The sequence below is a fragment of the Hemitrygon akajei genome, chromosome 2 (assembly GCF_048418815.1).
Source record: "Hemitrygon akajei chromosome 2, sHemAka1.3, whole genome shotgun sequence".
Classification (NCBI taxonomy): domain Eukaryota; kingdom Metazoa; phylum Chordata; class Chondrichthyes; order Myliobatiformes; family Dasyatidae; genus Hemitrygon; species Hemitrygon akajei.
Window position 1 is genome coordinate 100,440,804 of NC_133125.1, and position 27,034 is coordinate 100,467,837.

At 40.8% G+C, this 27,034-nt stretch overlaps 1 protein-coding gene across 8 annotated transcripts in view; it reads left to right on the forward strand.

Annotated features, from left to right (window-relative positions):
• The window catches only part of mbd5 (methyl-CpG binding domain protein 5), a 233,351-nt gene that overhangs the window by 119,516 nt on the left and 86,801 nt on the right, over positions 1-27,034 (forward strand). For 7 of the 8 annotated variants that reach the window (XM_073026059.1, XM_073026115.1, XM_073026122.1 and 4 more), the window contains 3 exons: positions 15,926-16,611; positions 23,291-23,393; positions 26,165-26,345. In XM_073026059.1, coding sequence (XP_072882160.1) covers positions 16,505-16,611; positions 23,291-23,393; positions 26,165-26,345 — 391 coding nt within the window. In that variant the 5' untranslated portion in view covers positions 15,926-16,504. Of the gene's footprint in view, positions 1-2,017; positions 2,129-15,925; positions 16,612-23,290; positions 23,394-26,164; positions 26,346-27,034 lie in introns of those variants that run through there. The other variant, XM_073026097.1, reaches the window with a different exon arrangement.

A 27,034-nucleotide genomic window follows, 5' to 3' on the forward strand; every position in this document is an offset into this window, starting at 1 on the left:
TCGGAGAAGCTCTCACAGATACAGGTAGAATGTGTAATTTTCACACAAAAAACACCAGAGGTCAGGATGAACCCAGGTCTTCAACACTCTGAGGCCACCACTACACCAATGGTCATAGAACATTGCAGTACAGAAACAGGCCTTTTCTCCCATCTAGTCTCTGGTGATACGTTTTTCTGCCTCATCTCATCGACCAGCATCATGCCCCACTCATCCAAATGCCTATCCAAACTTCTTTTAAATGCTGTAATTGATCCTGCATCCTTCTGGCAGCTAGTTCTACACATACATCACCACCTGTGTGACGAAGTTCCCTCTTCAGGTTCCCCTTAAATATTTCACCTTTCATCCCATCATCCAAGTCATTAATATAGGTGGTAAATAGCAATAGACCCAGAACCGATCCCTGTGCCACACCACTAGTCACAGACTTCTAGTCAGAGAGAGACAACAGTCTATTTCCACTCAACATCTTCTCTTGCTAAGTTAATGCTGAATCCAGTTTATTCTTTCATACTGAGTGCCAAGTGACCTAACCTGGACCAGCCTCCCATGCAGGACTTCGTCAAAGGCCTTGCTAAAATCCAGATATACAACGTTCACTGCCTTTCCTTCATCAGCTTTCATCATAACACCTAAATAAGTTCCATGAGATTAGTTAGACGTGACATCTTATGCATAATTATTTTATTATTCTATTAATTTATCTAATTATTTTTCTAGTTCTGTTTATTTCTATCTAATTAGTGTGAAGTATATTACTAAATGACAGTGAGATGTTATTGTAAGCAGATGTATCAATGGGCATAATATGCCATTCTCCTGTCATCAAGGCATTTGACCAACTGTCATTAAGAAGTCCTTATAAACTGAAACCAATAAGTGTTTAAGGGAAAAATACTCTAGGGGTTAGAATCGTACTTCACAGAAATGTGATTGGCAGTTCAGTGTCAGTAATCCTGATGCCAGAATATGTTTGCAGAGATTCCTCAACACAGGCATGTAATACTTTTGAGTCAAAAGTGCCAACCAATAACAATTTGCGACAAGTCTCTCTCTACTCCAAGTATTATAATTGCTGGTTCTGAGTTTTCAGCATGTGTAAAGTAAATCACTGCCTGTCACCCCAAGGCTTTTCCATCAACTGGAGCTGATAGAATATTCTCTACCTGCATGGATTAGTAAACTTGAAAAAGCTTCACATTAGCCAGAGCAAACCAGCTCACTCAATTGGTACCCCATCACCCTAAACACCAGCATTGAATATTTGTAGTAAACTACTACCTTACCGTGGAATGAAGTATTTTCATGTCAATGAGCTGTTCTATTTTTGATTGTAATGTATCTGCATTACAAGTATGTTAATTCCTCACAGGCTTTAAGTTACTGCCTGTTGCAGATGTTAGTACAGAACCAGGTTTAATATCACTAGCATATGCAATGAAATTGGTTGTTTTCCACCAGCAGTGCAGTGCAATACATAAAAAAATAAGAAATATACATGCATTCAGGTTAATTGGGCCACCCGTTAATTGGGGTAGCCATTTATTTGGGGCAACGCTTCAAGAACAAAAACAAATCAAGAAAATAGCCAGGATTCCCTTTGTATATTTGTGGCTGGAGATTGTTGCCAAACATTTTCTAACTAGCTTCAGTCGCATGCATGTCATGCGGCTGTTAGACACCACGCCGTGCTTCTAGCAAGCAGTTTTTGAATAGCGTCAATTGCATGTGTGTTGTGTTCAAAAAGCAGTAAGACAATTCTGAATTGTTTTGCTCACTGTAGTTTTAAGCGTTCAGATTTGGAAATGCCAGAAATAGCTGGGAGTGAAAATAAAGTTTCACTACTTCGTTAGGAACTGCAAAGAATTTGAAGGTATTGACAATCATCTTGAATGTTACCTTTGATCCCTACCAGGCACCAAATTCTCAGCTGTGGCACAGAAGTCTTGGTCGTCCACTGCAACCAGCGAAGATCTTAGTTGTGACAACTGCCTGTCCCACTGGACTGTGACTTCCAAGGCTGAAAGAGTGAAAGTGCCCCAGAGCAACAAACTTTGCACTTAAAACTCTCCCACGCAGATTTCCTGTCATTGTCAGATATGACAGATGAGTACCAGTACTATTGGTAGTGTTCTAATTTATTCTATATTTCATTTTAAAAACATAATTTGCTACTCAGTTAAACAGTAGTTTGTCTTTTTTTTATGCCTTTTTAACTATTTCCATGAAACCAGCTAATTAGGGCAGCTGCTTAATTGGGCCAAAATGTACTGGTCCCAATGTGTCCCAATTAACTGTAATTCACTGTATAAAAATTAAATCAGTAGTGTGAAATGAGCAAAAAGAAATAGGTAGTGTACATGGATTCATTGTCTGTTCAGAAATCAGATGGGGGAGGGGAAGAAGCTGTTACTGAAACATTCTGTGTCTCTCTCTTTGGGCTCCTATATCACCACCTTGCAATGTGAAGAGGGCATGCCCTGGGTGAAGGGGGTCCTTGATGATAGATGCCGCCTTTTTAAGGCATCATCTTTTGAAGATGTCCTCAGTGCTGCAGAGGCTAGTGCCCATATGGAGCTGGCCAAGTTTGCAAGCTTCTGCAGCTTTTTCCAATTCTGTGCAGTGACCCCTCTACACAAGATGGTGATGTCCACAGTACATTTGTAGAAATTTGCTGGAGGTTGGTGACACACCAAATCTCCTCAAACTCCTAATAACGAATAACCACTGTTGTGCCGCCTTTGTAATTGCATCAATATGTTGGCACCAGAATAGATCGACAAAGCTGTTGACACCCAGGAACTTGAAACTGCTCACCCTTTCCACTACCAATCCCTCTGAAGACTGGTGTGCATTTCCTTGACTTCCCCTTAATGAAGGCCACAATCAATTCTTTGGTCATATTGACGTTGAGTGAAAGGTGGTTGTTATGACACCCCTCAATCAGCTGATCTCTTCTGAATGCCTCCTCATCCAAAATCCTGCTAGCAATTGTTGTGTGGTCGATTAATTTATAGATAGTGTTTGAGCTGTTCCTTCCACACGGTCATGCGTGTAGACTGTAGGGAGTAGAGCAGTAGGCTAAAGACATCTTTAAGGTGTACCGGCGTTGTCAGCAAGGAGAAGTTATTTTCGATTCACACTATTACTTCCAATAATGAAAATCATAAAGAACATTAAGGGCTGATTTTGCCTGACAAAACTGTTAGAATTCTTTTTAGAATGGATTTAGGCACGATCTAAGGAAAGATGTGCTGGCTATATTCATAAAATTGATTCCAAGAAGGAAAGGCTTAATGATGAGTGTTTGTCTTTGAGTTTGCACTTAAGTAAAAGTAACCCATCTCGACTGTTGTACATTTACTCTTTACAATGCATGCTTGTCAGAAAAATGATAGTTCAATTATACTGTTCATAATCAGGATTTCTCACACCTACAATTAACAAAATGCTTTTGAAGTATAGTTACTTTTGTAATCTGGAAAGTGTAAGAGCCAATCTGCATACAGCAAGCTCTGACCATTTCATCCTTACCCAGGTGATCAAGTTTTCAGCTGTTGGTTACACATTATCTTGAAAACCTAGAATAACTCATTTGATTTGTATGTCTAAAATAGTGTTCTAGAATTTTTCTATTTATTGTGAAGGCATGTTTGCATTTGATTGTGCAGGAAATCAGTGCGGTAAATCAGGTTTGCAGCTGGAGGCAGGTCCAAAATTAGGTTGTCCTTCCAAATTGGTAACCTAAGAGAAGATTCTGTTATGTCCTACATCAGTGAAAATAGTTTTTAAAATTCCTTTTTAATTTTGCTACAACATAAGTAATCCAAAGTTTTGGAAACCAAGGTTATGTTTAGACTTCCTCAACAACAATTTTGAAGGGCCAAAGAAATTGTTCAAAATGCTCTTACCAGATTCTGGTTTTAAAACTGATCGTTGTAGGGACTTTTTCCTTTTCAAAACAAGGTAACCGGTTTGTTTACAATGTGTTTATTTCTGTATTTGGCAAGTTTTGCCAAATGTCTTGTAATACCAAAACACAATTAGCTTGAAATAACTTGTCATTTGAGTACAATACCAGCCTGGAGGTTTTAAAGATCCCCACCAAAGGTTTTAGTGCTTTATCTATGAGGTAATTTAAACATTGGCATCTATTTAGTAATAGATTGTCGTAGTTGAGTATTTTATATCATTCTTATTTCATGGAAAGGGTAAGGAAAACTAAATGCTTATTAAAAACTGAGAAAATCTGTTTCCTAGAGTTCTTTTTTTGTAACTCAAACTAAAATTCAATATAGCATTGGAGTTCTTACAATCAATGTGCATTTGCTAGAGTTATAAGCATATTTATGTCTGGAAAACAGTTCATTTTGTTAAATCGGTATTGTATGCTTAATGTTTCTGTGAACCAAAGGTTATTTTCATAAGGTCTGTATGTTGATTAATTTTGGTGTGTCCCAGCATTATTTTCTCTATGATGATTTTTTTCTTGTATTAATAATATATCTCTAGCAATAATTTCCAACAAAAATAGAGTATTTTGCAGTACTAAAGAAGTATCTGGCAAGCCTTCAAGGATCTTTAACATTTTAAAATAGTGGAACTAAAAAACCGTTGGGAAGAGTTTCTGTACTTTGAAAGAAATATTGGCATGATATTTATCTTGTTCTTCAAATGATGTATGCATATTAATTTCTCAACTTTCTGTGGCAAGTTTAGTAGACCTCATCAGCCATATTGAAACACTTGGATTGAAGTCAAAGTAAGTCATCTTCAACACTGAGTAACTGCCCAAGAGGAGGAAAATTGGGCAGTCATTCGGCAGAACAAGCAGCCAGGAAAATCTGAATGTGTTGAGTTTTTTTCAAAATTAATGTTGGAGAGGCATAAATCAGCCAGCAAGTTGTACCATGTGGGGTATCTCTTAGCCACAAGTTTCTGAACAATTTGTGCATTAATGACTGTGGGTTTCAAACACCTTTTGTTTTAAGCTGCAGATCATATAGAAAAAGGCAGTGATTTCTGTATTTCATCACTAATTCTCTCCAGAACGATTTTGTTTTTCAAATTGATGGCTTGTAAGCCTGTAGTACATATTGAAGAATATGCAGCATGTTGGTGAGCTAAGTATTTTGGTCCTTATTATCTCTTTGGTAACCAGTTTTGTCTGAATGTTAAGATATGATCCTTAGGACAGACAGAAGAAAATGGGAGGGAATTTTAATAGTTAAAATTGGTAGCTAATGGCAGGTAATTCTGAACATGGAACAAGAAAGAAAATGGATTTCTTCTGAATAAAATGTATTTTTTGTGTGGTGCCAGAGTGGTTCGGTGGGGGGGGGGGGGGTTGATTGATGTGTTAAACATATAGGGTCTACAGTGGTATCATCTTCCGGAAAAGTTGATTTTCTAAGGTTTTCAGCTATTTGTTACCAGGGTTTCCTTTTAATTTCGCATAACAGTATCTACAACAGTCATTAATATGGCATCCTTTCTAATTGCAAAATATTATTAGCCATGCATCTTGTAAAATTGCATTTGGATCAAAGATCATTTTGAACAGGTAAGCTTGGCCAGATTTAAGTAAGATTAAATATGGAATTCCAGAGGATGGTGTTTGATTGCTGAATGCACACTTGACAATGTGGGGACGATTAAATTCAGTATGGGCCAGCCGGTAGTACACAAACGTTTTTACTTCTTGTCAATATTGAGGTTCAAAAAAGTATATGAACCTCTGGAGTAATGCCTTCTACAAAAGCTATTTGGAGTCAGGTGTTCCAATCAATGAGATGAGATTGGAGGTGTGGGTTGTAGAGATCCCTGCCCTATTTGTTTAAAAAAGGCACACAAACTCAGGTTACTGACAGAGCCCGCTCTTCTCAAGAAAGATGTGCTAATATGCACCATGCCGCAATCAAAACAACTTTGAAGAAGAATTGTAGAGATGCATGAAGTTGGAAAAGGCTCCAAAAAGGCTGCTCTATTTTTGTTAGTATTTTGGGTGTTGCATTTTTGTTTGTGTTTTTTTTTGTAGGGAGGCGGGATTTGGGGGTTGATGATTGTGTTGCATTTCTTTCTTGGTTTCATAACTACCCAGAGAATTGAAGAATTTCAGAGTTGTATACTTCGATAATAAGTGAACCTTTGAATCTCTGAAAAGCATTTCTAAAGCCCTGAGTGCTTATCAGTGCACAGTAAGAGAAATTGTCTACAAATGGAGGAAATTCAGAACTGTTGCTGCTCTCCCTCAGAGTGTGTGTCCTGCAAAGATCACACCAAGAGCACAATGTGCAATGCTGAAGGAGGTGGAAAAGAACCCAAGGGCAGCAAAAGACCTACAGGCATCTCTAGAACTCTGTTCATGTGTCCACTATAAGAAATACAATGAACATGAATGATGTTCATGGAAGGACACCACAGAGAAAACTACTGTTCTCCAAAAAGAAACATTGCATGTCTCAAGTTTGCAAAAGACCACCTGGATGTCCCACGCTTCTGGGACAATGTTCTGTGCACAGATGAGACAAAAGTTCAACTTTTTGACAGGAATGCACACCGCTGTGTTTGGGGAGCAAAACAATACTGTACACCTACACCAAAACCTCATCCCAACTGTGAAGCATGGTGGAAGGAGCATCATAGTTTGGGGCTGCTTTACTGCCTCAGGGCCTGGAAAGCTTGCAATAATTGAATCATGAATTCAAAATTGTACCTAGACCTTTTACAGGAGAATGTCAGGGTAGCAGTCCATCACCTGAAGCTTAATAGAAGTTGGATAATGATCTAAAAGAAAGGAGAAAATCAACAACAGAATGGTTTAAAAAGGACATTTGTTTTTTATAATGGCCAAGTCAGAGTCCAGACCTTAACCCAATTGAGATGATGTGGGATGACCTGAAGAGGGCTGTTCCTGTAACGTATCCCAGAAATATGATAATTTATATTATAATTATAATGATTAATATAAATATTAATATTATGATTTATAATTTAAATTTTTATTATATTTACTTCCATTTGTACTTCAGGGAGCGCAAAGCGCAGAATCAAAAATCACTGATGATTTTACACTCTAGTATCAATTGTTTGGTGACAATAAAGTAAAGTAAATATTGAAGAACTGAAACAGTTTTGTATGGAGAAATGGTCTAAAATTCCTCCTTGCCATTGTGCAAGTCTGATCAACTACAGGAAATGTTTGGAGGTTATTGCTGCTAAAGGAGGTTCTACCAGTTATTAAATACAAGAGTTCACATATTTTATCCAGCTTGGACTGTGAAAGATTAAACAATGAATTCAGTAAACATTTGAAAAGTATAATTGTATGTGTTTTACTAGTTTAGGCAATTTGTGTTTGTCTATTATCGTGACTTGGATGTAGATCAGACCACATTTTATGAGTAACTAATGCAGAAAGCTGGGTATTTGCACAGGATTCATCGACTTTTTCAGATTGAAGGTTCAGAGGAGATATTGAAGAGAAGAAAGTGGTGACACTATTTAGGAAATTTGAAAATGAGGATAAGAGTTGAAAGAAGGGCAGTAGGGATTTTTGTTGTGAAGAATAAAATGAGGGAATCCAGCCAGAAGTGTGATGGATTAGTCATATAAACAATGAAACATTGAGCTTTTGTTCCTTCAAACTGGAGATTTCACATTTCCTCTAGGAAACAAGTAGCCTGGCTGAAAGTGAATAGTTTTCATCTTGTATTGGTTGATTAACAACTTATTATTCTGCTCTAATTCATGCAGTTGTTCCTGATCTTTCAAGCTGTCTCCTTGTATTTTTAAATCAATACTTGGTTCTACAGTTACATAGTCCCTTGATCCTTCTTCCTCAGTGTCACTCTTGCATTCTTCAATTCTTATGACTATTTTCCTTTTGTTCAATTAATATAATCCTTCTTGGCAATTACTCTTCTTAATGTTTGATGTTTTTCATCCATTAAAAAGCATAATGTTAGTTTTGTAAAACTCCATTCAAAACTTTAAAGTTTGCTTTAATGTTAAATTCATACAAAGGGAAAGATGGGATACTGTTTAGAAGTCAGTATTTTCTTTCACGCAAATATTAAGGATGGCAGAGATATGTGGAAAAACCTTATTATCTTGTTTTGAAAATATTCTTGAGCAACATAGAAGACAGAAAAATCATTACAGTTAATGTATTTCAGATCTGCTAAGTGGAAGTAAATAGTCTGCTGGAGGAACTCGAAAGGGTCCAGCAACATCTTTAGAGTGGTTTGAGGAGGGGAGAGAAGGAAACTTTGCTGAAACTAGCTGAAACTTTGCATCAGATTAACCAAAAACCATCCTGATGAAGGGTCTTGGTCCACAACCTAGACTGTTTATTCAACTCTATGGATGTTGCATGACTTGCCGAGTTCCTCCAACATTTTGTGTGTTGCTCAAGTTTTCCAAATCTGCAGAAGCTTTTGTTGACAGGCTGTTGAATCCCTCATTTTTCTCTCCCTCTCTCCCTCTCTCTCCCCCCCTCTCTCTCCCCCCTCTCTCTCCCCCCCTCTCTCTCCCCCCTCTCTCTCCCCCCCTCTCTCCCCCCCTCTCTCTCCCCCCTCTCCCCCCCCTCTCTCTCCCCCTCTCTCTCTCCCCCTCTCTCTCCCCCTCTCTCTCTCCCCCTCTCTCTCTCCCCCTCTCTCTCCCCCCCTCTCTCTCTCCCCCCCTCTCTCTCCCCCCTCTCTCTCCCCCTCTCTCTCCCCCTCTCTCTCCCCCTCTCTCTCCCCCTCTCTCTCCCCCTCTCTCTCCCCCTCTCTCTCCCCCCTCTCTCTCCCCCTCTCTCTCCCCCTCTCTCTCCCCCTCTCTCTCCCCCTCTCTCTCTCCCCCTCTCTCTCCCCCCCTCTCTCTCCCCCCCTCTCTCCCCCTCTCTCTCCCCCCCTCTCTCCCCCCCCTCTCTCTCCCCCCTCTCTCTCCCCCCCTCTCTCTCCCCCCCTCTCTCTCCCCCCCTCTCTCTCCCCCCCCCTCTCTCTCTCCCCCCTCTCTCTCTCCCCCCCCTCTCTCTCCCCTCCCTCTCCCCCCTCCCTCTGCCCCTCTCTCTCTCTCCCCTCTCTCTCTCCCCCCCCTCTCTCTCCCCCCTCTCTCTCTCCCCCCCTCTCTCTCTCTCTCTCCCTCCCCCCCCCCATCTCCCAAAGTGAGATACCTGATCTATTGAGCTCCTCCAATAGATCGTTACTTCTGGTATCTGCAGTATCTTCTCCTTCCCTTTGGGCTTTCATTTTCACTTTTCCCAGTCTCTTTGATCACCAAATGTTATATTTTTACAGAAGAAATTAAGGTGTTTAAATCCATTTTCTTTAAGCACAAGTTTAGGTCCTGGTTAGCTAACATGAAGGAGAATACATCCTTGAAAATGCAGATTGCCAATAGATTGGGCAGGAAATTGAATATGAAGCCACTTATTCAAACTTTGCCATAAATCACAGGAAAAATGTTATTTTGCGAACATATAAATTTAAATATTCGTTTAATTTATTGTTACAAGAATTTTGTGAATTAATTATTGCACAAGGAAATTATCTTAATTGTAGAAGTTCATGCATCAGTTAAATAGAGTGCATTAGCACTTTGTGTTAATTAACATTTATTAAAATTGCTTTTGCCTTTTGACATTTAATTCTGAGTGCAAAACAAAATAATGTTTTTAAATTTACTATTTTAATTATATGCAGAACTTAATTTAAAATCAAGCAATCTTTCCATTAGAAATCCTTAAAACTAAATTTGATTAATTTCTGTTTTCTGTTGATTCTTACTTAGAAAGCCACTGACATCAACTTGACCAAATGCAGAGGAAATTCATAAGGTCTAGTTGATATAAATAGCTTAAGTAACAAGTAACACGTACTTGCTGGTTAACTTTGGTAACAAATTTAAGGTCAGTACTGTGGAAGATGCCTGTATTTATGCTAAAGCATTCAGAAGTTGTCAATTTTTAAAACAATATATATTTTATCTGGTTATTTAGAGATGCAGCATGGAGTAGAGCATTCCAGAACAATGAAGCTGCATGACCCAGCACCCCATCTATTTAGCAGTAGCTTAATCGCAGGGCAATTTTTAATGGCCAGTTAACCTACTAACTAGTTTATCTTTGAGCTGGAGTATCTGGCAGAAACCTATGCAGTCACTGGGAGAATATCCAAATTCCTTACAGACGGTGCTGGAATTGAACTCCAATTTTGAGCACCCTGAACTGTAATAGCATCATGCTAAGCACTATACTATTGTAGTGCCAGTATGGGTAAGTTGGTTTGTTTTCCTGTCCTGAGGCAGAGTATAAAATCTTTGTTTTGCATAGTACCCATACTGGTCATTTCATTTTGTCCATTGAAAACAATAACAGAATGCACAGTAGTGTTACAATTGTAGCCAAAGTTCAGTACAGGCAGACAGTAAGGTGCAAGGCCATATGAGGTAGGTTGTGACATCAAGTGTCTTCAGTCTTGTGGGGCACCATTGAGGACAACCATGGCAAAGATGCTACTGATTGTAGCATCTTACTGATTGTGATCTGTTGGTCTGAAAGAATCCGGTTGCAAAATGAGATGTTGAGTCCCAAGTCTTAGAGTTTGGAAATGAGTTTGATTGGAACTACACCATTGAAAACAGAGCTGTCATCAATAAACAGAAGTCAAAAGTCAGCATTAACAGTGAACTCGTGTTTTGTTATTGTAAAATGTGGTCTGCATCTAAATGATGTTTGACAAGTACTAAATTTTGTGATGTTGTGGTGACCCACTTTCTGTGCAGGCAGACCGGCTCACAAATAGCCAGCGAGCGGGGGGAGAATTTGGTAATGCACCTCTGATGTCATTTCCGCCTGAGAGGGCGGGCGTTAGGGATTAAATGCCAGCGCCGTGAAGTTTGAATAAACTAGTCTCCAAACGACTTACCGACTGCGTGTCGTTATTACAACGCTGTGTGTAACACATCGCTACATTGGTGACCCCGGCGGTCCAAACGGGATTTGGACCAAAGATGACCGACTCTTCATCTGTTCACGCAGTTTCGCTAAAACTGTCGACTTTCTGGATGCTGCGACCACGCGTGTGGTTTAGCCAAGCAGAAGCCCAGTTCCAGATTCGGCAAATATCTTCTGATTCCACGCGTTACTACCACGCGACAGCCGCCCAGGTTGCAGATTTCATGCAGTTGTCCCCGGAAGAAGGCAAATATGAAGCATTCAAAGCGCTGCTTATTGGGACCTTTGGCCTCTCACAGCATGAGCGAGGTGCCCGCCTGCTTCACCTGGAGACAGACTGCCGTCAGCATTGATGAATGAGATGCCGTCCCTGGCTGACGGACACAAGCCCTGCCTCATGTTTGAGCAAGCGTTCCTGGAGCAACTGCCCGAGGACATACATCTGCTGCTGGCTGATGCAGATTTCAGCGACCCCCGGAAGGTGGTGGCCCGGCAGGCGTGCTGTTGAAAGCCAAGAGGGAGAGCGTGGCGTCTGTTGGTCAGATTACCAGGCCACACGCCCAACAGCAGACCAGACCAGGCCCGGCAGGGGGGCGCACACAACACAGAGGCAGGAGTGAGGAGGACAGTGAACAGTGGTGTTTCTACCACCAGCGGTGGGGCACAAAAGCCCGCCGTTGTCGCCCGCCCTGCAAGGGCCAGGGGCAGGGCCAGCTGCCGCTAATGACTGTGGTGGCTGGCCACCAGGACAGCCTCTTGTACATCTGGGACAAACAGTTGGGACGCTGCTTCTTGGTCAACACCGGAGCGGAGATCAGCATCTTGCCCCTGATGGGTACGACACCCGCAACAGGAAGCCAGGACCCACCCTGAGGGCCACAAACGCAGCACGATATGGACCTACAGCACCCGCACAGTGCAGCTGCAGTTCGGTGCCAGCCGGTTCACGAGGGACTTCACACTGGCCGCGGTGGCCCAACCACTCCTGGGGGCAGACTTCTTGCGAGCTCACAGCCTGCTGATCGACTTGCAAGGGAAAAGACTGGTACATGCCGAGACTTTCCAGACGTTCTCCCTGGGTGAAGCCAAGTTGCCGGCCCCACACCTGGACTCCGTCACGCTGTCGGACAACGAATTCATCAGAATCTTGGCGGACTTTCCTTCTGGCACCGCAGTTCACGGCAGCCATGCCCAGACACGGGGTACAGCACTACATTCCAACTCAGGGACCACCCTTCCACGCCCGCACATGAAGGCTCCCCCCCAGGAAAAGCTCCACCTGGCGAAGGAGGAGTTCAAGAGGATGGAGGAATTGGGAATCGTATGGAGGTCCGACAGCCCATGGGCCTCCCCCCTGCACATGGTGCCCAAAGCAGCCGGGGGTTGGAGACCATGCGGCGACTACCACAGACTGAACGAGGCTACCACTCCAGACCGCTACCCCATGCCGCACATACAGGACTTTGCAGCAAACCTGCACGGGGCAAGAATCTTTTCCAAAGTATACCTCGTCCGGGGATACCATCAAATCCCGGTGCACCCCTGAAGACATCCCCAAAACAGCACTCATCACCCCGTTCGGCCTGTTCGAGTTCCTCCGAATGCCGTTCGGCCTGAAGAATGCCGCACAGACGTTCCAGCAGCTAATGGACGCGGTGGGACGCGACCTGGACTTACCCAGCCAAATGCCAGTTCGGTCTCGATACCATCGACTTCCTGGGCCACAGGATTACCAAAGACGGGGCAACACCTCTGCCCGCCAAGGTAGACGCGATCCGCCACTTTGCCCGGCCCAACGCAGTCAAAGGCCTGCAGGATTTGTTGGTATGGTGAACTTCTACCACCGTTTCTTCCCCTCAGCAGCCTGTATCATGTGCCCTTTGTACACCCTGATGTCGAGTAAAGGCAAGGACATTACTTGGGACGAGGAGGCTGCGGCCACTTTCGTTAAAGCCAAGGAAGCCTTGGCAGATGCCACGATGCTGGTGCACCCCAGAACGGATGTTCCGACCACCCTCACGGTGGACGCATCCAACACAACAGTCGGTGGGGTGCTGGAGCAGCTCATCGAGGGGCGCTGGCAACCCCTGGCGTTCTTCAGCAAGCACCTACGACCACCCAAACTCAAGTACGGTGCTTTCGACCGGGAGCTGTTGGCACTGTATCTGGCAATCAGGCATTTCAGGTACTTCTTAGACCACGTTCACGGACCACAAACCGTTGATCTTCATGTTCACGAAGTGTCTGATCCCTAGTCAGCTCACCAGCAGCGACATCTGTCCTACATCTCCGAGTACACGATGGGCATCCAGCATGTCTTGGGAAAGGACAACGTCGTAGCGGACGCACTCTCCAGACCAGCATTCCAGGCCCTGTTCCTGGGGGTGGACTATGCAGCACTGGCGGAGGCGCAGCAGACAGACGACGAGATGCCCAGCTACAGGACTGCAGTCTCGGGTTTACAGCTGCAGGACTTTCTCGTAGGCCCAGGTGAGAGGACCCTCCTGTGCGATGTGGCTACCGGCCAACCTCGCCCCATCGTCCCGGCAGTCTGGAGGCGGCGAGTTTTCAACTCATACACAGTTTGGCACACCCATCTCTCAGGACAACCGTCCGGCTGGTCTCCAGCAAGTTCCTGTGGCACGGACTTCGCAAGCAGGTCAGTGAATGGGCCAGAACGTGCGCGCAGTGCCAAACAGTCAAGGTGCAGCGGCACACTAAAGCCCTGCCGCAGCAGTTCGAACCCACCCACCGGAGGTTCAACCACATTCATGTGGATATCGTGGGCCCCCTACCAGTGTCCCGAGGAGCACGGTACCTCCTAACTATGGTAGACAGGTTCACGAGGTGGCCAGAGACAGTCCCGCTCACTGACACATCTGCCGATTCCTGCGCCCGAGCAGTGATCGCAACCTGGGTAGCATGCTTCGGGGTACCGGCCCACATTTCCTCCGACAGAGGCGCCCAGTTCACCTCCAGCCTGTGGTCGGCTGTGGCCAGCCTGTTGGGAACGCAGCTACACCACACAACTGCCTACCACCCACAGTCGAACGGACTAGTGGAACGCTTCCACCGTCACTTAAAGTCGGCTCTCATGGCCCGCCTGAGAGGACCTAACTGGGTGGACGAGCTTCCCTGGGTCCTGCTTGGAATTCGTACAGCGCCCAAAGAGGATCTGCACGCCTCGTCAGCTGAGTTGGTGTACGGCGCGCCCCTGGCCGTCCTGGGAGAGTTCATACCAGCCCCAAGGGGGCAAGAGGAAGAACCCGCAGCAGTCCTGGACAGGCTACGCGAAAGGCTCGGCAACCTGGCCCCCGTACCGACTTCACAGCACGGACGGACCCCGACCCATGTACCCAAAGACCTGCAGAACTGTAAGTTTGCGTTTGTACGAAGGGGCAGACACCGGGCACCACTACAGCGGCAGTACGAGGGGCCATTCAAGGTGATCAACAACAACGGGTCCACGTATGTTCTGGACATTGGGGGGAGAGAAGAGGTTTTCACGGTGGACAGACTGAAACCAGCCAATGTGACGGCGCAGCCGGTTGAGGTTCAGGCACCGCGGCGCAGAGGCAGACCTCCCAAACAGAGGCTGATCCAGACTGTGGACATTGGGGGGGTGTATCGCCAGTTCTGAGGGGGGGTTATGTGGCGACCCCACTTTCTGCACAGGCGAACCGGCTCACTAATAGCCAGCGCGCGGGGGGAGACCTTGGTAATGCACCTCTGACGTCATTTCCGCCCGGAGAGGGCGGGCGCTAGGGATTAAATGCCAGCGCTGTGAAGTTTGAATAAACTAGTCTCGAAACGACTTACCGACTGCGTGTCGTTATTTCAGCGCTGTGTGTAGCATATCGCTACAATGTGTTCTATTTGTAATGTTACCTTAAAGAAGCTGTAAATGAAGGCCAATGGTAATTCTCTTCAGTATACTTTTCTCTTCCATCTAACCTATTTCATTAAATGCTGCAAACGGGCTGTGGGTTCTAGTAGTTAACCATTTCACTCTCCATGTTTTATTGTTTAATGAAACGTAATCCATTTCAAGAAATCACATTTATCAAGTTGATTGTCATTCAACTATATGCATGTTTTCCGCCAAATGAGACCACCATTTCCAGACCAGGATGTAAAACACAGTAGTACACATTACATACATGCAACACACAATAAGTTGGGAAAGTAAACATTAAATCTGCAAATGAATTACACATAGATAAATTGCAGAAATTAAGTATTATAGGATACAGTACAAATTATCCAGTGACTCTTTGAATGCATTGTGGCAGGGAGTTCAGAAGCCTAACGGCCTGAGGGAAGAAGCAGTTGCCCATCCTAACTGTTCCTGTCTTCATGCAGTTATTTCATAAATAACTCAGTTGTTTCTTGACTTCTCACTGACTTTCCTTTTGTGTTTGCTCTCTTTCTCATGTAATGTTCCTTCACGAAATGCAAAAACCTGGCAGACAATTTAACCAATATTTTGCTCAAATAACAGTATGCAATCCTTACATGCACCTAAATGGTTTAAAATGTATAATACTCTATCTTGCAATGCAGTGTGTCTTTTAGAGCATTTGGCAATGTGCAATAAATGTGTGTTGACTGCTGATGTCATTTTTTTATATGGATTACTGGGGCTGAGTCACAATTTTAATTTGGAGAAATTTAATTACTGTTTCAAATTACAGATGATCTTCACCAAGCAATTTCAAGGACAAATGTTGACATCAGTCAATTTATCTTAAATCTCCTGTGTTTTTGTTTAAAACAAAAACTCTTATTTCATCATAATTCAAATGTTTTTTTATTTGGTTCAAGTTTCCATTAGAGTATTACTGTTTCATTAGAATCCATGACTAAATGTATGTCTCTGCATTATATATGTACGGTGAATGGTATGTTATTTATTTGATTAGTTCTTTACTAATTTTGCACAGTGCATTAATTTTCATTTAATCTAAATTTGTATATTTACAGGATTTTGTATGAAGAATGAATTGTTCAAAACTTTGGAGATAATGAGAAATGAATTTGGAAGGTTGCTCCGTTAAATGCGAGAACCACCTGCATTTGGATTTGCGTAAGAAATTATGTTCATTGAAGAATGTGGCCTTCTAAGGATTCAATTAGAAGAAGATTATATTGGTTTTGAAAATCAACACTAGTCTGTAGGAATAAGTAGAACTGAAAAAAAACTAATTTCAAAACATAATTTATCTTGAAGCTCAGAACCGATTGAGGATTTTTGTGAATCATGTACATCGTGATCAGGAAGCAGCTGGTTCTCTCCATGTAGCACTACTGTACAACTCCAAACACTCTGAATCATCCAACAGCATTAAATGAATGTGGATTATTATGAGACAGTGACTTTATACAAAATGGTGGTTTTTGAAGAAATGGTTCCTCATTGAGCCCAAACATCACCTCCAGTACTTTGTACAGTGGGCAAGCACTGTACCATATGGTCACGTTTCAGAGACCATGATGACATGAAATCCAAAGATATCATTTGACTTTTGATATCTTTGGTGTGTCACAAGCAGAAACGTGAAAATGAATGGAGGAAATGAAAATGATGGTGAAAAAGATGGAGGAGCAGCAGTCCAAGTTCCAATAGGATGGCAGCGGCAAGTTGATCAGAATGGAGTGCTATACATGAGGTATGTTCTGCATTTACTTTCATGTGCTAGACTCAGGAAACAGTAGGTGGAGGAGAGAATGACTTTCAAATTTATTTCTGGGTCAAATGCAGAGTGAATTTGAAATGTCAGTTTGCTTTATAGTTGTGTATCGTGTCAGTTAATTGTTCACTGATTTTCTTTTTCACAAGTGAAACCGAATTCCAATGCATCAATCCTGATCATTGTGTGATCTATTTAGAGGTCAGTTATATATTCATTTTCAACAAAAATAATTTTTGAGGTGATTGAAATTAAGTATAGCAGTTTTCAAGACTTTTTATGGAAAACTTTCCAGAATGTTCAGTTATAAATTAATTTTGAGACTTAGCGATTTATCTGTACGGTACAGGAAGGCCTCTGATTTAGTCTGTAATTAATGTGGAGTTACAAAGACTTGTAAGATGTTAGTGAGAAATAAGGAAATTACAGTAGGTTTGCTTTTGAAAACTAAGTGGGAAAAATTAAACAAGGTATATTCTTCCTGTTAAAATTGTGCAATCAGATCTAAATTGAAAGTTGTGTTCAAGTTTAATTGTCATTCAAGCATACACATGTATACAGCTAAATGAAACAATATTCCTCTGCGGCTAAGATGTAAATCACAGTACATACAGTCAGACATAGTACACACACATATAGTTATGATAGCACATACAGTCACAACATAATATTAGAGCAACTCCCAGAATGTTGGGATTTTCTACAATATTATTTGGTCAACAATCTATTTTACAAACAGATTCATCTAAAGAAAGGTTATGACCAATCTGTTTGAAGTGATCTGTCAACACGTGCATACTTAAAAGTGGTGACTGGAGTAAATTTCACAGCAAAAATTGACAGATGGAGTTCTTGTATTGAATGCATCTTTTATGACTTTGATTAGAATGATACATGTAGACAGCATATTATGCAGTGATTATGAACATTTGAGCACTGTTCCACTTGTAACAATTCTTTGTAAATCTACGAGTCTTGGCTTCAGTGTGTTGGACTGTGTAGTAGTAAAAGATAGCTGCCATAGCAGAGATGTTAGGTCTGTCCTGTGCCAAAAACAGAAAGAACTTTATTAACCCCTGCTGAAAAGTGGGCATGTGTAAATGTTGTATGGCTGATCTTATCCACAGCCTGATAACGTAGGGTGAATCTGTGGAATTCATTGCAGGCCTTGTCATTGGATATACTTAAGGTGGAGGTTGCTAGGTTCTTGATTAATCAGGACATCAGTTGTTACAGGGAGAAGGCAGTTGAATGGGGTTGTGAGGGATAATAAATCAGTCATGATGGAATGGCAGAGCAGACTCGATGAGCCAAGTGGCCTAATTCTGCTCCTATGTCTTGTGGTCTAACATAGGCAGGCAGTGACTAAGTAAGAATTTTCTAGATTTTTTGTTAATTCAGCAATTTGATTTTGGGTTTCAAAGTTTAGGAGGGGATTATTTTTTTTAAATGTCAATACTATGCCTAAGCTTCCATCAATTTATTTGGGATTTATTTAACTTACCATTCGGACTTCATTTGCTTGAAACCCAGCTTTAAAGATGATTTACACAAGAGATTTTGCAGATACTGAGAATCTGTTAAGCAACACGCACAAAATGCTGGAGGAACTGAGCGGGTCAGTCAGCATTTGTGGAAATGAATAAACAGTCGATGTTTATTCAAGGGTCTCAGCCCGAAATATCAACTATTTATTCAGTTCCATCAATGCTGCCTGGCCTACTAAATTCCTCTAGCATTTTGTGTGTGTTGTTAAAGATCATTTACTAGCTGGTACAATTTCAGAAAGGTAACCCATTCCACTTCAGTTTCAACAAAGATCATGCAGCCAAAGCTAAACCAAAAATGATGCAATCCTAATTTCACAACGTTTCAAGATGTGTAGATGAACAAACGAACAGTTTTCAGTGGATGAACAGTTGGACAAAATTATCACTGTTATTCATCGATCCAGAGCTGCCTGTTTCTGAATTATTCATGGTCATAGAACCTACAGCACATTTCTGTGCCTAACTATTTTACAGCCTAGTCCCATTGACCTGCACCTGGACCATAGCACTCCATACCCTTCCCATCAATGTTCTATCCAAATTTCTCATCTTGTTGTCATCCACAAATTTACTGATCCCTGCGGCACACTACTAGTCATAGGCTTCCAGTCAGAGAGACAAACATCTATTATCACTCATTGTCTTCTCTCGCTAAGGCAATGCTGAATCCAATTTCCTCTTTCATCCTGAATGCCAAGCAACTTAACCTTCTGGACCAGCCTTCAATCTGGGACTTTGTCAAAGGCCTTGCTAAGATCCATGTCAGCAACAAATGCTGCCTTTCCTTCATCAACCTTCCTGGTAACTTCCTCAAAAAACTCTGTCATGTATTTATCTTCAAAACTCAATTCTATGTGCACATATAAAATCTGTATTTACATTCATGATGTTCTTTGCTGTTGATTATATTTGTAACTCTGTGATACCTCTAACAGAATACGCATAGCTCCCAAAAATAGCATTTAAGAGATTTTCTGTGTCAAAAAAATGAGGTAAATTAGTTACAAGGAGGTCTTTTCTCTGTAGCATTAGTTGCAAGGTATTAGAGTTGTTATTGTTATGCAAAGTGACTTTCTAGTGTGATGGTTGTAGTTCCAGCAGCGCAGCTTTAATTCTCTGAAAGCGCACCAGATCCAGAGAATTTTTCTGAATAATGTAGAAGCCATTTAAAAAGCTGTACAAGTCATGTGAACAAACTGCAAAGAGATATGAGGTGAATTTTAGACTTTAAATTACAATTAGACCTCAAGACATGCAAGCAGAATTAGGCCATTCGGCCTGTTGAATCTACTGGCTAATTTATTATCTCTTTCATCTCCATTCTCCTGCCTTCTCCCTGTAACCTTTAATGCCCTTACTAATCAACCTCCACTTTAAATATACCCAATGACTTTGCCTCCATAGCCTTTTGTGGCAATGAATTCCACAGACTGGCCACCCTCTGGCTAAAGAAATTTCTCCTCGGGATGTTCTTCTATTATGAGGCTGTGCCATCGAGCCTTTGACTCTCCCCCCCCCCCCCCCCCCCCCCACCATATTGAGTAATTTCAATGAAAATCCCCTTCTATTCTCCTAGTATAGAGGGCCACCAAATGCTCCTCATATATTAACCCTTTTATTTCTGGGATCATTCTTAAGAACCTCCTCTGGACCCTCTCCAATGCCAGCACATTCTTTCTTCAATAAGGGGCCTAAAACTGCTCACTATACTCCTAGCATTATATCCTTTTATATTCTAGTCTTCTTGAAATAAATGCTAGTATTGTACTTGACTTCCTTACCACCACTTCAGCCTGCAAGTTAACCTTCAGGAAATCCTGCACGAGGACTCCCAAGTCCCCTTGCACCTCTGATTTCTGAATTTGCTCCCCATTTCGAAAACAGTCTTTGCCTTTATTCCTTCTACCAATATGCAGGACCATACACTTCTCTACACTGTAATTCCATCTGGCACTTCTTCACCTATTTCCCTAATCTAAGACCTGCAAGTTGTACAAATGCATTAAAAATGTGGAAACTTCGGAGTTCCGCATGTTTGCCAAAATACTTTGTTCACCCTTTAACACACAGCTTACTATTAGAAGATCTTTTTTAGACAGTTTTTAAATGCAAATCATATACTCAATCTACTTCACCTGCTGGAAGTATTATCTAGCTGGCATAGACCTGCCCCTTACATTGAAATATGCTCTCTTGATTGGTCTAGGCTAACTGGGAACTGACTTCTGGCTGTCAGAGGGACGTATAGGGAAATTCCTTTGTTTTGGCAACCAACCCTGTTCAAGTAACTAATGTAAAATGATAGGAGGAAGAATAAAGTCCCTATGATGGACTTCCTAACAATCTCTGCCTTTTGTTGATTCCAGTCTCTCTTTCCCCTAATTCTTTTCCCTCAGCCATTAACAGAAGCAAGAAACTTGTTAATGAATAAAGTAGGTTGACTTATGGCTGATGTCTGAATGCCAAATATAGTGTCATTGTCTTCAAAAACGCAATAGACAGCAAATTCCACAAACAGTTTTTACACACAGATATTAACTTATATGGCTTGCTTGAGCTCTTCTGTAGACCTTGAAGCTTCAATTGTAAAGTGTTACTACTGAGCCAAGGCTTGACACTAAACTTGCCATCTAGCTTTATCATTAGAGGGAGCAGTGTTTCTACATTTGGAAATTACATTGCGTAGCATTAACCATTATGAAACACTTTTTTCCCCAGCATATGAGAAAATACAATTCAATTTTATTTGAATTCAGACATATTACACTTTGCTACATTGGTGGGTGTAATGAATGTAACAGTAGTTTAGCTGTCTTTGGTTTTTAATGTTAATCTTTGTGTAATAATATAGATGTGAGTGCCATAGTAATTATGGCTATTTAGTGTACAATGGAAGGTATAGTTTGTCAAATGGATATACCACTGACTGCCACACATGAACAAGTTGCTTCTAAGATTAATGTGATAAGCAGTAAACAGATTTCTTATCAATAAAACCAGAAATGTTGATGGATCACTAAACTGTCCTCATTACTGATTACAAATATATGAAAACTACCTCTTCTCCTTCAGTAATTAAATGAGCATATTGTATTCTCAATTATTAATTATTAATTCATAAATTATTAATTAATTATCCTCTATTAATATGTATCAAACTGACACAGGATCCTTTGCTTCAATGGTTTTCAATTCACTTTGTCATCTTTAGAAAAGAAACAACATACAGTTTTAGTACTTTTCTTGAATCTGAACTGCTGTAGAACTAGTTAATTATTTTATGGTGCAGGTGCCATCTTGTTTTGAATTGCCATTGTTGTCTTGGTAAAACTGTTTAAAAAGCAGTAGGAAAAATGTAAATCCATTTAAACTTATGTGGTGCTGCTTGCAGAAAGAATTTGTATTGGTCAGAGTCCACGAGAACCTCCCACTCTCCTCGCAGCCCCTAACCTTTGAGCAGTGCTATAGGATCTTTGGCTGTTTGTGTCAATGGAATATCATTGATAATACAAATGCAAAGTGACACCATCAACATAACATTTTCTCAAGACTGTTATAACACCAACTGAACAAGTCCTGCAAATTTCTGGTTTAAAGGAGAATATTACTGAAGTCCAGTTTACAGTGACATTTGTTTGAAAACAAGCATATAGCAGTTATTCTTCAGTTGAATTATTTTGTTCTCAACCACTGAATTTCCAAGTCAAATTCATAAGCTTGACAAAAGCAGCTTGAAATAATGCAGATAGTTTATGCTTCTAAGATGCTTTGTAAATCCAAATTATGACAGTAGTGATAGTGATTTCTGCTTCACAATTAATTGCTGATTTGTGGCCTGAAGTTGATAAGCCACCAACTGACATGAGGTTGCACTAGCAGTAGCAAGTCATTGATCTGATGTACATTCAAGAGCTTGGTTTGGTTCAATGCCAAAACCATATGAATTTCTGAAGTGAATGGGGGAAAGGCCACTTGGCTGCTCATACCTGCTCTGCTATTTAATAAGATAGTGGCTGATGTGACTACAATCTCCACTGGATATCCTTGTTTAATCTTGATAACCTTTTGCCTCATGTGAAGAACCTACCTACACCTGTGTTAAAACTATTTGGTATTTAATTCAACCGACTGATAGAAAATAAAATTTGCCTCACCTCTGGTGATTCTTCATTTTTAAACAGAAACCTCTAGTTCTAGACTTCTTCACAAAAGTAGGCATTCTTCCTATCAAAACCTCAGGTTCCTGCATGTTGCAGCTGAGTCTCCTTTTGTTCATCTGAACTCTTGCAGAGCAAACCTAGCCTTTCCTACCACCTATTTTGATAATCAGTCTAGCTTATTTTAGACTGCAGTATTTTTCAATAGGAGGGCATTTAACAATGTCCAGATGTAAACAAACACAACTAGAATTATCTGGAAGTTTGTAGTGAATGAAAGTGGGGGAGGGGGAGGAGAGAAAATGGGAGAAGTATCAAGCAACACACACAAAATGCTGGTGGAACACAGCAGGCCAGGCAACATCTATAGGGAGAAGCACTGTCGATGTTTTGGGCCGAGACCCTTCGTCAGGACTAACTGAAAGGAAAGATAGTAAGAGATTTGAAAGTAGGAGGCGGAGGGGGAAATGCGAAATACACTGTCACTGCCAATATGACTTGCTTGATCTGAAAGCAAAGAGGGAATGTAGTTCCTTTTTATGATAAACTAAATATCTTACTATTTGACCCTGTATTCTATGCAATTCTCTTTCAAGTGATAATGTGCTATTTAATCCTGTTTGAACTTTTGGGTGCTTTGCCTTCCATTCTATGGTTATAGGGCCTCAGAACTCAAAATGGTGTAGAATTCTATGACATGTGTCTGTTCCCACCCTTTAATCCACTTCCTTTTTATCATGTTTGCTTTGATTTTACTGACTTCAACCTTCAGCAATTTAATTCACTTTGGCTCTGCAAACTTCTCTGTCTCACATTCACAACTCAAAGCAGTTTTCAAGTGAGACATTTAGGCCATCAAGACCTAATTTTGGTTAAAATAGATTAGCATCAAGCTCTTAGTTGTAACTTGTATGTGTTCAGAGCTTTACAATATCTTTGTTTTTCCTTTAGTCCAAGTGGCTCGGTATTGGCCTGCATCGAGCAAGTAAAAACATATCTACTTACTGATGGAACTTGCAAGTGTGGCTTGGAGTGTCCTCTTATTCTTTCAAAGGTAATAGGAAGTTGGAAAGTATTTCTGTATAATATGAACTATAACAAAAAGCAATGTCTTTATTTGTTTATCAATGCATATTATTAAGCATCATAAGAGTATATGCATGGTCTCCAGTAACACGCACCAAATGTGTAGTTAAAATAAAAAGTCATATCTGGCAGAGCCTAAGTTTAAAAGAAGCACAGATTCAAAATACTGAGCTGTCTGACCATGTTGCTTTTTAAAGAATTGAGAAACTTGACAGTGAAAGGCAAGGGTAAGTAATAGTGCCACAAATCTTTTCAGATCAACAGTGATGAGAAAATATTGATATAGAATGTTTCGTTGAGTTGAATATACTGGAAGTAAGAGATGAGCGAGGAAGTTGGAGTCTGTGAATCTTAAGTGCCTCAGCCAAGGAAGTGAGTAGAATATATGCAATGGACCCCAACCTTTTTAAACATGGCATAACTCAGCTATAGGCATGGAAGAAAATTCGGAATAGGACTGGCGTAAATGCTGTGATGCACTATTGAAAGATAAATAATTATAGAAAGAGCTTTGCAGATGAAGGCATTGATTATTTGAAGCTGAAATTTCTAATGCTACCTAGTGTAGAGAAGTGATTTCTTGTTTGGAGGATTTAGAAGGGCCTTCACAATCAAGGCTCTAGGGCCAAGCTTTAGTGATGAATAGATGTAGTCCTGCACAAGATAGTCTGCTTCCTTGTGGCTTAATGAATTTTCTCAGTAATTCACTAAGTGTTAAATCTAAGGATTACTGGCTGGAATTGATTCAGCCAGACTAAAATTCTAACTGCTTGTAGATTCCTCTTTCTTTGCAATCTCTTTTCCTTTGTCCTTTTGAGGTAAGAAATAATGTTTTGAATAATATTTTAATGATATGTTGAAAACTTGCTTTTGTGTGCAGCAGTCCAAATGTCAGCTTCAGTAAAGATTCTATTGCACTATTAAAGGCAGAACAACCAACTTCATTTCCTCTTTTGTTTTTTAAAAAACAGTGTTAGTTGATAGTTTACCTCATTACTCAGTTATTCTGATGGGTATAAATCAGCAGTTTTGTTTTTCTTCATTACACCAGGGAGTTGCTTCATTCACCAAGAAGAGCTATATCAATGTGCACTTTATTTATCTGGAATTATTAATATTTGAGATGCTTTCACCTTGTGTTGGTAAGCTTGCTTTAAATCCTGAGCTATCTTGCCAAGACCACCAGGGCTATAACAGTTCTAGAAATCACCCTATTATCTAGCTTATTAGAAAAATGGAGATATTCAATGAATATAGTTTTTCTGGTGTTATCTATAACCCTACAGGCTATTTTTTTTAAATTAACAGTAACCACCAGAAATACTGAATTCAGTTTATTTCATGGACAATCTTGAAATTATTATTAAGTTACTTAAGAAATAATTCAACCACCAAGCTAAACTGGTTGAATAACAAACATTTCATATCTATGCTGTACATCAAACAAAGTGATAACTTTTATACTGCTTTTTATTGAAATTGAACAGATTAGAGTTATAACAGATATTAGGTTGCATCATACAAAAATGTCTTAGTTTTTTTAAAATACATTTTCATCTACAAAGTTACATTGCAAACATTGTATTCTGACTTTGTCTTTTTTTTTTGAAGCGGTTCCCCATAGTAGGCGCATTCCGAAAGTCAGGGGGCACGCCATCGAGGGAAACTTAGCAGTGTGGATTTGGAAATGATTTGAGTGTGGTTGTAGATGGAGCATATTCTGCCTGGAGGTTTGTGATGAGTGGTGTTCCATAGGGATCTGTTCTGAGGCTCCTGCTCTTTATGATTTTAATGAGGAATTGGAAGGGTGGGTTAGTAAGTTTGCAGACAACATGAAGTTTAGAAGATTGTCATAGGTTACAACAGGCCATTGATAGGATGTAGAGCTGGAATGGGAAGTGGAGAATTGAGATGTTTCCCTTTGAAAGGTCAAACTTGAAGGCAGAGTAGAAGGTTAAAGGCAAGATTCTTAGCAGTGTGGAGGAACAAACATATCTTGGGGTCCACCTCAAAAGATCCCTCTAATTTGCTGGGCATTTTTATATTGTCATTAAGAAGGTGTATGGTGTGTTAGCATTCAATAGTTAGGGGACTGAGTTTAAAAACCACGAGGTAATGTTACAGTTCTATAAAACTCTGGTTAGATCACACTTGGAATATTGTGTTCAGTTCTTGTTGCCTCATTATTGGAAGAATGTGGAAGCTTTGGAGAGGGTGCAGAGGAGATTTGTTAAAATGCTGTCTGGATGAGGAGCACGTCTTATGGTTAAATGTTGAGTGAGCTAGGATTCTTTAGAATGAAGGAGCATGATAGAGGTGTATAAAGAAGTTGGTGGACAGCCAGCACTCCCCCCTCTCTCTCCCCCCCCCCCACCATGGTGACAATGATTAATATGAGACGGCATAATTTAAAGGTGACTGGAGAAAAGTATATGGGGATGTCATAGTGGTGAATGCATTGAATGCACTCCAAGGTAGTGAAGGTAGAAGCATTAGAGACATTTAAGAGACTTGGATAGGCACATTGATGAAAGAATCTGTTGGAATATTTAAAAATTAGCAATTTCATTATGCATCTCTATAGCAGAGTGAAGGGCCAATATGTTGAGTGATTGTGTTTATATACTTGTATGAAAGTGCTAGTCCCCCTAATGAATTACGTTTCCCTGACAATATCACTACATTCAAAGTGTATGTTGTAACAGTGAAGTAATAAAAGAAGTTTTGCCTTGATTTAAGGTGTTCACTTTTGATCCTGGAGCAACCGTCAAGCAAAGAACAGCAGAGGATGTCAAAGCTGATGAAGATTTGACAAAACTTTGCATCCATAAGCGAAAAATCATTGCTGTAGCTACACTACATAAAAGTATTGAGACACCACATCCCTCCTTGCTTCTAACAAGCCCAGGTGGTGGAACAAGTAAGTCTTCAGAAACTGAAATATTCAATCTGTTTAGGACTCAGTGTGGTTTGTGGTTTGTGTTATTTGCAAGTTGCAGAGTCTCCTTTTTTTAACTTTTGCAATCTTTAATGTTTTTTATTCTTTGACTGTCTGATGTTTTAGTAACTAGCAGTAAAGTATTCTGATTCCTTAGAAGCACAGTAGAAATTTAAAATTGCAATGGTGAAACACCATTTTCAATTGAGTAACATACACAGTTGGATAATTAAAATAAAACATTCAATGATTTAAACTGCTATTCAAATGGGATGAGTGAATGAATGGAAAAAATCAACAACTGGTATTCCAGATTATGTTCAATGTTATTGGCAACTGAGTAGATGGGAATATCTAATACTGTTTTGTGTCTCAGTATGGATAGAGGAGCCTTTATTAACATAAGTGACCACTGACATTGAAGAAAAATTGTAGAGTGTAATAATTAGTGGGCAGTAAAGTTGCTGGATGAGTAACTAGTAGCTTGGGCCATAGATATAGAGACACAAATTTGAGTCCCATCACAGAACTTGGGAGTTCAGATAAATAAGTACCCTTAAAAAAGAGGGGGGGAATCGGGTAACCATAAAACCATGGTTTGTTGTTATTAATTTTTGTGTAGCAGCTAGTAGAGCTGCTGCCTCAGCTCCAAGTTCATCCTGATCTTTAGC